The following is an 11096-nucleotide window of genomic DNA, read 5'->3' as shown; positions in this document are numbered from 1 at the left end:
CTGGTCCCAAATAGCGTAGACAGACTTCAAGAAGGTATCTCCCAAGATGTCGAATGGGTTGTCGCCGCGGGACTGCACTCCACCGTACCAAGTACTCTCGTCAACAGGAGCGAAGGCAAGATCCTCTGTAATAAATCTGGTCAGCCTGGCCAACTCATCAGGTCACAATTGCCTACCTTTCTGAATAACAAACTCCTTGTCGCCAATGGCAACGCTGAAGTCGGGCAGCTGATCGGCTGTCACGCTGGTGGGGAACGTGTAGCCTTGGTTTTGCTCGTCGTATTTCGCACCAGGGATGGCCTTGTACAAGGCATCACAAACCTCATCAGACACGAGGGCGAGGGTCGTGCCGGTATCAGCAATAGCAGTGTTGCTAGACTGGGTAATCTTCTTGCCGTTGATAGTGGCTGAAGTGGATGGGAACATCCAGAAACCCTCGGAATTATCAATATCGGTCCATGAGATCTCCTGGTCCTTGACGAGATCCTCTTCGACGTAGCCAAAGGTGTAGAAGGAATTTGGTGCCTCATCACGGGAGCTGTAGAATGCTGAGGTGAAAAGCTCAGCGTCCTTGGGAATGTCACCCTGCGAGATCATATTCGCAACTGGAGTGTTCTGCGGCTCGGGGGTAATTGTGTTGATTGAAGGGAATGCAAGTCCCACTGCAACATAAGTCAGTTCGTTCAATTCTGATTAGGAAGCATAATCGAGGATTTCCATAATAAAACAAACTTACAAAGACCGTCGCCAGTTCCCTGGGCAAATTGTGCGGCCAATGTTTTGGCAAGCTCAACGGCCTGGTTCTCAATCTTAAGACCTCCAATATTGACGAGATCAGTGCCGACATCACCAGAAGCGGAGCTTCCGTCTCCGTAGGAAATCTTCCAGCTCGAGCCAGACATCTTCTTGAAAGTGGAGGACTTCGACGCATCGAAGATGTTATGCCCCTTCTGGAGACTCTTGCTGAGTTCAGTAGAGAAGACCTAGAAGAATTAGTTTCATCCCATCCCATTGAACCACGTTAGGAAAACATACCCATAGATCAGACGATCCAGTATCGAAATCGAGCTTGAACTTCTGTGGCGGCGTCCCGATTTCAACCTCACAGAGGTACATGGAGTCATTCTGCTGATCCTCTGCGGTGACATCTCCAACTTCATCAGAATCCGCAGATACTCGCTTCACCAGTGTCTTCTGCTGGCGAACACGACCGCCCACTGCCACCTTGGAGCCCGCAAGACCGCGCTGCTGAATTTTGTTTACATGATGATACGGACCAGGCTTGGTGGGAGTGAAGCCGAATCGATTCAACAGATAGACGTAAGACTTGGTTCCATGGGCCTTGTAGTTCTGATTAGGCACAGCTGCCACCTTACGAAGGTTAAGCTCTCGCTTAAGCTTGGACTGCGTTGCGAAGTAGGCCTCCATAGCTGGGGTTCGTGTGATGTTCTTCAGAAGTGCTTGAGAGTGTCTCATACGAAAGAACAAGAGCTCGTGGTGAAAGAGCTTCTTAGGACGAACAGAGCGAGATGAAGGGGGGGGGGTTTCGAAGTGTGGAAAGTTGGTGTACTGATAATCGTGGGGAGTTGAATGTGGTAGGTGTAGAAGTCAAATGGTAGAGAGATGTACAGGACGGATGGGAAATGGATGATGAAGGGAGGTGCGATGAATCTTAAGAGGAGAGGAGGTCTACCTACTTATATCTTGGGGGTGCCTCATTTAGGAAGGCGCGTTACGAAACAACCTCTTTATGATCACTTGGTTACAGAGCACCTGCCTCACTAAAGCAAAAGAATGTCCCTGCTGAGCCGTCTGTCTCCTGGTCCGGGGTATCAGAGGTACCTGCAATATCACGGAAACCTCAGCTTTGCCCAGTCAAATACCTCGAAAGGAGATGCTGGCCAGTGTCTGTTTGTCGTCGTGCCCGGATGGTGGGAGGGTCGACCGGGAGGAGAACCAGGTCGTGCTGAAAACGCCAGATGAAGACTGGTGTGCCTGCATGTCTCAATCCCAGCAAGGCTATGTTGCTACGATTGTGGAAACATGGTTACAAGGTATGTGGACAACTCAGAAGGCGAGCAACCTGCCCCGCGGCTCCATTTGGCCCTGATCTAAACCTGCTTGCGTTTGGGAGGCGACAATGACGGGGATGAATCCAAAAAGAGCATTTCATTGTGCAGCAAATGACAGTCTCATGTTGAGATATAGAGCTCTGGATAAGAGACTGGTGACGACAACTCGATGCACGTGCCGTCGTGGGATGGAGCCCGGCAGTACAATGATGTTTTGGATTGGCGTCATTGTCCAAGAGCTCAGTCGAGTTGGAGGTTACATTGAGCAACGGGAAGTGCTGATTAGACCGAACAGAGAGGTGGGGGCATGGCAATGCAGGACATAGCAATGCCACACTTGTCCATCACCCATGTTGCGGTAGATTTTGAGACAAACCGTCATTGGAGAGTCCCCTGAAGCCTCTTTTTTAAGATTCTCAGTCAGACTGTTAAGTTAAGCTCTCTGGGCGGGCTTGGCTTCACAGTACCTGCATCTAAATGTTGGTGGATCGACTCTTCGACGGCTTGGCTCCAACGGCTCTGATGTGTGACAATCCAAAGGTGTAGAACAGGTAGTATTCTATTTACACCCAGCAAGCTGCCAGTCATAGACGTCAAGGTAATAATGGCAGCATCTTGTGTAACACTTATTCCCCCACATTCAGGCACGGGATGACCGTCACAAGGCAAAGACCGGCACTCGCTGCGACACCAAGAAAGCACCGAGCAAGTCAACTTTGCAAGTCATCGAGATTGATACACTCAAGTCATTCATAGCTGTGCGAGGTGTCGAGCTCTGGTAGGTCTGCGTAAAACAGAGGATCCGGAAATCTTGGCAGCCCTGTCGATATTCAACACAGAGGTTGCGCGTCTCGCAACAATGATGTAAGACTACAGCGAGCCTGTGCTGTCAGACCGCACAGACGACCTAGGTACACCTCGGAACGCCCGCATCAGCGGGTCGGCGCCCCCCTGCACCTGATGCGTACAAGGGTTATTTCATGCAGATCCAACCCTGAATGCCAAGTATCAAGTTCAAATCCAAGCTGAACGTCCTGTAAGAATCCAAAGTGATGGTCCCTGGCTGTCAATCTTCTATTTTCAGAGCGGCAAATGAGTGCCGGAAGCTAGAACCGGGAATAGGTGACTGAAGTCACCGACTCTTTGCCCGAAATATCTTTGACAACTGACCATTATGGAATCTTGATACAAGTTCTCAAATCGCTGCCGACTTAACTCTGAGTACTGGGTCTGGGGATGAGCAACTCTGGGCAAAACCGGCAAGGAAAATATCTCAAGCCTCTTCGTGAAGCGCAACTTGAAATATGCCTAAGATCATAGTTGGAAGAACTCCTTTCCGGCCCCGATGACTGGTCATGTCCTTCAAGGCTCAAACTAGGTGTATGATGAGTGTCTAATTGATCAGTTTAATTCTGCCAAAAAGAAACCCCCTCACACCATTGCTGAGCCAGACCGACTCTCCAGGAACTACTGAAGATGCTTCAACCTTTTCCTCAATCGCTAACCCTCTTTGCAACCCATCAGTCATCTTTCAATGTGTACCAAACATATTGAGACTCACCTTTCTAATGCCCAACGTCTAGTCGTGCCATCTTGACCGCCGCTACCAGCCTCCGCGTTATATTGGCGGGAAACAGGAGGCGTCACCCATCGGCCCCCTCTGAAGAAGTAGGGCGTCGTTGTGCTGCCTTCCATGACCGTGCCATCGTCCTGGTTCACCAAAAGGACTTCCTTGGTGTCTGTAAGAGCAATGCCGGCACGTTTTCGAGCGCCGTCGTACATTGCACGCTTAGTCGTCTTGTAGTGGGTGTATTCAGAGCGATGCGTTGGATCCTGGTCCAGGTAGACCTCATATACCGGCTCTCGTTCCAGAACTCCGAGGGAACCTTGAACAGCATCCTCGATATCTTGAGGTAATGCTTGAGACGGGAAGAGATTGGCTAGGGACTGCTCGGGCACATTGTTGGATTCAACACCCAGCTCTCCGTCTTTCGTTAATGTGACCTTCACTCTCGAGGGCGCGGGGCCAGATTCTAGGTTCTTCGTCAAGAATGACTCTAGGTTTTCTAGACCCTCTGGACCAGCAATTGCCTTGATCGCAGGATTCCATCCCCAATATGTTGCAGCACGCAATATGCGATCACGGTGGTAATCTAGCATATAGAACGGGGAGGTGTTCTCGTGGTTCCAGCCAGCTTGTGCGAAGCCACTGGCTGGGACGTCAAGAAGCTTTTTATCATACCGTAATGAGCTGAACAACTGGAATTCTTCAGGCATAGTGAAGCTGCGTATCTGCTGCGACCTCAACCTAAGCAACCCTGGCAATGCAATCTAGTGTTGTAGGATGCTCATGCAGTCAATGACTTAAAATGAGCTTCATGAGCACTCTTGATAGAAGAGTCATAGCTGGATGTTATTGCACTGACTCAAGTTCTAGTCCGCTAAAAGACCGCTTTGCGAGCTGCAAGCTACTAAGCTACCACTGAAGATATTGACTTGGCTACTATCGGTAGTGCAATTTCGTGTCAAGTCGCAGCTTCCTTTACTATACTAGGTAGCAAGTCGCAAATCAGCTAGTATTTTGCCTGAGGCACCAATGCCGTCAGGTCTCCATCCCCGGCCCGCTCACTAATAAGCTAACAAAGGGAGCAACGGTTACTTGCCTACCTGCGAGGGTTCAGTGGGCCTAAGCTTCTCAGCCCGGAAAAACCTCTTGCTCTGTCCATCGCGCGCAACAATTTTTCGCGTGCTCGGTAATTGGGCAAGAGCAGCTAATGCAAACCTGCATCATCGGACGACGGCAGCATCGCATCAGCCAGCTCCTTCTTTTTCACAACACCAGACTTCTTTCGTCGGCCATTCCTTTGTACATTACCTTTCCCTTAATTGATCTGCACAGAGAAGACCATGTCTGGCAGTCCTGCTCCCCTAATTCCCCCCTCAAAGGGCATCCCAGTGCCCACTGCAGACCCGTCCGTCTGGGACCGGATAACGACCTGGGCTTCAGAGCATAAGGCCGTCGTCTACACCATCGCTGGCGTCACTGTTGTCGTTGCTGGCGCTGGTGTCTTCTACTATGTCAACAACAGCTCGGTATGTTTCATGCTGCTTTTTGCACAGCTCTTTGACCCCAATTTGCAGTGGCGGAGATGTGCTGTCTTGCATGTCACCCAGCATCACATCCAAGGCCACACAGCAGAGAGCTGACCAAATATCATCGCATTTCTAGGCACCCAAGGGCGACTCCACACCTAAGCTCAGCAAGAAGGAGAGGAGGAAAAGAAAAGAAGCCGAGCGAAAGGCAGAGTCTGAGAAGGAGAAGGCGGCCAACACCTCCAAAGAAGCTGTCACAGGGCCGGCGCAACCACCAGTTGCCAGTGTAGAGAGTGCAGATGAGCTCCCAGAAATCGACGAGACCACCGTGCAGACCCTGTCTGTAGAGGAGCGTGCGAGAACCGCTACCAAGCTGAAGGAGGCGGGCAATAAGGCATATGGATCTAAGGACTTCAACAAAGCTATTGAGCTTTACTCACAAGCGATCATATGCAAACCTGACCCTGTCTTCTACTCCAACCGAGCCGCTTGCTACAATGCGCTTGCGAACTGGGAAAAGGTTGTGGAGGACACGACAGCAGCGGTCACATTGGATCCAGAGTATGTCAAAGCACTGAACCGCCGAGCCAACGCGTACGATCACCTGGGCAAGTACAGCGAATCTCTATTGGACTACACTGCTAGCTGCATCATCGACGGATTCAAGAACCCATCAAGCGCCGAAGCTGTCGAGCGACTGCTAAAGAAGTTTGCCGAGTCCAAGGCTAAGGAGATGATGGCCACGAAGCCTGCTAAGCTGCCGAGCCCGACCTTCGTCGGCAACTACCTGCAAAGCTTCCGAGTCAAGCCAAGACCAACGGGGCTAGAGGATTCGAACGAACTGCCTGAGAGCACTGGCATGGGACAACTACAAGTCGGCCTGCGAGCCCTCGAGGTCAAGACTGGCGAAGGCTACGAGGAGGCCGCAACTGCTTTTGACAAGGCACTGGAATTGGGCGATCTCGGCGAATACGAGGCTTTCGCATATAACATGCGTGGAACGTTCCAGTGTCTCCGAGGCAAGCATGAGGATGCTCTACTAGACCTGACGAAGAGCATTGAGCTCGACCCGGCCATGACCCAGAGCTACATCAAGCGAGCTAGCATGAACCTTGAGCTAGGTATGTATAATCCCTGCGATAATCGGGTGCCTGTGATTGACAGTCTTCTGTAGGTGCACCGGAAAAAGCAGAGGAAGATTTCGAGGCTGCCATGAAGCAGAACAGCGACGACCCCGATATCTACTACCACCGCGCGCAATTGCACTTCATCAAGGGTGAATTCTCGGAAGCCGCCAAGGACTACCAGAAGTCCATTGACCTAGACCGGGATTTCATCTTCTCCCACATTCAGCTCGGCGTGACTCAGTACAAGATGGGATCTATCGCTTCATCGATGGCGACATTCCGCCGCTGCATGAAGAACTTTGACAAGGTCCCAGACGTCTACAACTACTACGGTGAGCTCCTGTTGGACCAGGGTAAGTACCAGGAGGCCATCGAGAAGTTTGAGACTGCAATCCAGATGGAGAAGCAGGCGAAGCCGACTAGCATGAACGTCCTACCTCTCATCAACAAGTCTCTCGCCATCTTTCAGTCAAAGCAGGACTTTGCTGAGGCTGAGAAGCTATGCCAAAAGGCGCTTATTAGTATGTGGCACCAACCATATGTTTGTTGTAACACGCACTAACATGTTCGCAGTTGACCCTGAGTGTGATATTGCTGTTGCCACGATGGCTCAGCTTCTCCTTCAGCAGGGCAAGGTGACAGAAGCGCTCAAGTACTTTGAGCGCGCGGCAGAACTGGCGCGAACGGAGGGCGAGCTGGTGAACGCACTGTCCTACGCCGAGGCTACCAGGACGCAGATTCAGGTGCAGGAGAAGTACCCTGCCCTGGCGTCTAAGCTTCAGGGCATGGGAGGCCCACCTGGCCTTCGATAGATGCATCGACACTCGCAGGTCTTCTAGACTCGCATCTCGGAAAGGGAGGATATAGGTGGAGACGAAGACGATTGGGAGGTTTCCTTGGACTACAAAAAGGGGTCGCAGGGGAACACTTGTAAACGACAAACATGACGCCCCTATGCCGGGCTGTTCTTTTTTTTCCCTTTTTCTTCCTCGTTTCACGCTCAGCATCGACTCATAAGGGGAGTTCAGGATGGAAACTCGAATCTCCCACCTTCGCGGTGTCCTATATGTATTGATCATGGGGTTTTCTGCGCAAACCTTGCTGTACATAATAATACCTCCCTCATTCCCGTTACTCGGGGCAAACCAAATGTAGAACTATCATTTAAAAAATTACCGCGACGTTCTCATTAGCATGAATGGCTGGTGCAAAAGCTGCGACAGAGTTGACAAGTCACATCACGGCTCGTGGTTTTCAAGAAGAGAGTTACTAAAAAGAAAATGCAGTCTCTTTAAATTTCCCCCCAACCGAAGAAACCGCCCGCAATCCAATTTTTCGCGTCTGGTTATATACACAATGGCGCAGGGCGGGAAGAAGCAGCCTGCTCTCCAGACTGCAGTCCTAGCCGCAGCAGGGCTCCAAAATGCGCCTGAGAGGCGAGCCGTCCCCCAAGAATTAGTGTAATATGGGTTGCGTAGACAAGTCATGTATCAGAACAGACGCCGCTGGGTGATCAAAAAATGTGTTGCATCGCAAAAGGAGACATCTTCCGGGGCTCTTCGCCATACATACTCTCACAAAAGCCTCCGCGTCATCCATCGACCGAGACCGGGCGCTCCGCTCATACAGAGCCGGCATGCCCGGACTGCGATGGTCCTTCTCGGGGCGCTGATGGCGTCCCGAGTATCAAATCTACTGGAGCCTTCCAAACGCTCTATTTGCTGGTAGCGTTCTTTCCGACTGTGAGACCGAGGGCAACGCCTAACGCGATGGCGATGACGATCAATAGAACGACGAGAGCGCACCACCACTTGAGTTTCCGGGCACGTCGGGCGTGGGTAATGCCAACTGCGACCTGCTCGTTACCCTTCTGAAGGTGCTGGTTTGTCTGCTCTGTCTGCTCCTCGGCTCTAATGACAGTAGGCTCTTGCTGTACCACGAGGGTATCGAGGTCCTGGAAGAGCCCGGCAAGCTCAGTAATCGACTGCTCGATCTTCTGGAGCTCATTGTGGCGCGCGCGGACAGCACCAAGAACGGCAGATGCCTGGCCTGTCCGGTTGGTTCGGAGCTAATCGATCACTGTCAGCACTCTCACGTCCAATCGCAAGGCAGCTACTCCGGGCCATCCTGCGCTGGTGGAATCGACTTACCGCAGTCTGGAAGATGCCCTCATTGCCCCAATCCCTGTCGGCCGCCTCGCGCACCTCCGTCTCCGTGGCATCCGGGTTGACGATGCGGTACTGGCGGGCGATCTGGTCGCGGTAGCGCTCCTTGTACTGCTGCTCCTCCTGCAGGTAGCCCTGGAGCTCCTTCTTGAAGTCGTTGTTGAGGGCGTCGAACTGGCGCTTCTTGAGGCCGGCGCTGCCGTCGGTGGTGCGCTCGACGTCGGCCTTGAGCGAGCGGATCTGGTCGCGGATGCTCGTGTTCTTGAGCTGCGTGCTGGCCACCAGCCCGTCGAGCTGCTGCTGCGCCTGCGGGTCCGAGCCCGCCAGCGCCCGCTGGTGCAGGCCGGCGATCTGCTGCACGTCGGCCGTCAGCGACCGGATCTCGCTGCGCACATGCGACACGCGCGACAGGAAGTCCTGCTGCGAGAGGACGTGGACGGCCGGCGCCGCGGCGGGCTGCTGGTCGTAGGGCTGGCCGTACGGCTGCATCTCATGCTGCTCCTGCGGAGGGTATCATTGTCAGACGCTGCAATCTCCCTTCATCCTCCGAGTGGCATCCAAGCCCAGCTGGATGGGCGGATGGATGTCTCGGGTGCGAGGGACCGGACGGAAAAACTCACTTGCTGGCCATAGGGATTACCATAGCCGTAGCCAGACTCCTGCGAGGGGCCCTGCTGGTAGGGATTTCCGGAATACTGGGAATAGGACATGCTGTCTAGAGGTGAAGAGAGTCCAATTGAGAAGAGCTCGTGGGTGCTCGAGGGAAATCCGGGCTGACTATATTCGGCGTCCCAGGAGGCTCAGTCAGCTGTCAGATTTGGCAGAAGACGAGGACAGAGGTGTTTTAAGTTAAGGTTGAATGTAGTTGGATGAGAGCGAGCGAGCGGGAGCTGGGGATGACGTTAAACCTTGGCGGCTGATTTTGCAGAGGCAATGCCCGCCAGACAGGCTTTTGACAGGGTGACCAGGGGACCCTCCGGAACAGCCACTCTCCTCTGCCTCTACTCTGGAGGTATGGAGGACACTACCTGACTAGGTACCTACACAATTACCACCCCCTGCAATTGTTCCTGGCTCTAAAATTGTTTTTTTGCGATTATCGCCTGCAGGGTGCCCCCCTCTTCTACCTTCTAGAAAAGAACCGGTAAGGCGGCGGCCGATTACACAATTGCTTGTCTGGATTGCTTTGATTCTCAGAGAGGTTTGCTTTCAGTCCAAGACCGGCAAGTTGTGCTGCAGGCAACAAGCAGACTCCAGTGACGTGTGCGATGTATGCTAGATGTAGTAGAGTATAGGTAGGTAGGTAATCAACTGTACCCGAAAGAGGCGAGATTGGTCTCTGGATGGGAGAAATCAACATGCGCATAAAGACCGCCGTCCGCGGGCTTGGCACAGGATGATGCGGGTTCAATCAACGGCAACCTTCACCACGACGGAATTGACTTGAAGACCACAATGATACATACGCGAACATCCTTTATACAAGATCCAGCCTTTTCTAACAAGGCGCCGCGATGCTCCAAGTTACCTATGCACTACCTGCTGACTATCTACCTAGATACCTACCATAGGTACCTTGTTAGGTATGGATCCTGGGGATTTGCCGCACCTACTCACATGCTGAAGTGCGGCGGCATCAGCAAGGCAGCCAACAAACAGCGCCGTAGCTCTGAACGCGCAGCAGGCTTCTTCCTTTCCGTGTCCGTAGGACAAGGACGGGCAGACAGCGGCTCCCACTCTTGTTCGCACGCGATTCAATCCAATCCGCTCAGCAGACCCTGAGAAGAATGACAAGATCAAGATCTGAGAGGATCTGGTACCGGTAGACAGTTCACCAAACCACTAAGCAGGCGACTGGATGGCGAATTCCATAGCGTCACCCTTGAGGCTTTGTCAAGCTTAGTCGCACTGAGACGACGGCGATGCGCCTCAATCTGCACAGCAAGCGTTTTCCCGAGAAACGGGGCGGCGCATTGGCCGAGGAAGAAGATCAGCAGCTGGCGGGCAGGCTTGCATGTTTCGTTTCTAAAGATACCTTACATACCTACAGTACCTACCCGTGGGACCCATTGATACCGTACCCGTATCGACGATCGCCGTATGATCAATCACTCGCCTTGCACACTGGGAACCGCACCGCCGGAAGGGGGCTGAGTGGGCTCGGAACTCGCACGACCCTTGGCGAGCTGTAGCCTGTGTGTCTAGTGCAGCCTGCCAAGGCCTGTGGCCTGTGACCACGCGGCTCCCTATCCCACTGGAATGTCTTCGCTATTCAGGGTTTTGGAAGCTTCTTTTGTTGTTGCCTCAAGCTGAGATCGGGGGTGATACAAAACACTTGCTTGCAATGTGCATCAATTGGACAACATCTACCAATAGATGCATTTCCTGACTAGTCATGAAGCAAAACACTTCAGATTCACACGCCATAGAAACCCCAACCTATGCATTCATTCACTGGTTTAATTCATGGCCAGGTGTGAGATAAGTGTCTTATTCTGCCTGCCTAAATCTTGTCTCGCACTCAAGGCCTCCATTTGGCAATTCTGCGGAGCTAATTGGCTGTACTCCTCCGAAAAGGTAATAAAACATTAATTCTTGCAGGGTGAAGATACTCAAGATTGAGAGTCGTAATACTCATC

General features: G+C 52.4%; 4 protein-coding genes across 4 annotated transcripts; 1 reads left to right on the top strand and 3 right to left on the bottom strand.

Annotated features, from left to right (window-relative positions):
* Positions 1-162: 162 nt before the first annotated feature.
* Positions 163-1428, bottom strand: UCRPA7_1868 (putative aspartic endopeptidase protein; the record flags this gene model as incomplete). Its single annotated transcript, XM_007914447.1, has 3 exons — positions 163-662; positions 737-983; positions 1036-1428. 3 exons carry the CDS (start codon positions 1426-1428, stop codon positions 163-165), a joined length of 1140 nt encoding a protein of 379 aa, XP_007912638.1.
* A 2201-nt stretch (positions 1429-3629) lies between these two features.
* Positions 3630-4349, bottom strand: UCRPA7_1867 (putative aminodeoxychorismate lyase protein; the record flags this gene model as incomplete). The annotated part of the gene is made up of 1 exon (XM_007914446.1): positions 3630-4349. The coding sequence occupies one exon, from the start codon at positions 4347-4349 to the stop codon at positions 3630-3632; it is 720 nt and encodes a 239-aa protein (XP_007912637.1).
* A 630-nt stretch (positions 4350-4979) lies between these two features.
* On the top strand, positions 4980-7104 carry UCRPA7_1866 (putative mitochondrial outer membrane 72k protein; the record flags this gene model as incomplete). The annotated part of the gene is made up of 4 exons (XM_007914445.1): positions 4980-5165; positions 5302-6286; positions 6340-6813; positions 6866-7104. 4 exons carry the CDS (start codon positions 4980-4982, stop codon positions 7102-7104), a joined length of 1884 nt encoding a protein of 627 aa, XP_007912636.1.
* Positions 7105-8006: 902 nt separating this feature from the next.
* Positions 8007-9167, bottom strand: UCRPA7_1865 (putative snare domain-containing protein; the record flags this gene model as incomplete). Its single annotated transcript, XM_007914444.1, has 3 exons — positions 8007-8360; positions 8443-8958; positions 9078-9167. 3 exons carry the CDS (start codon positions 9165-9167, stop codon positions 8007-8009), a joined length of 960 nt encoding a protein of 319 aa, XP_007912635.1.
* Between the last annotated feature and the right edge of the window lie 1929 nt (positions 9168-11096).

The sequence above is a fragment of the Phaeoacremonium minimum genome, assembly GCF_000392275.1.
Source record: "Phaeoacremonium minimum UCRPA7 unplaced genomic scaffold PA7_03_scaffold_139, whole genome shotgun sequence".
NCBI lineage: Eukaryota > Fungi > Ascomycota > Sordariomycetes > Togniniales > Togniniaceae > Phaeoacremonium > Phaeoacremonium minimum.
Note: the sequence above shows the minus strand (reverse complement) of the source record. Positions and strands in the feature narration are given on the sequence as shown.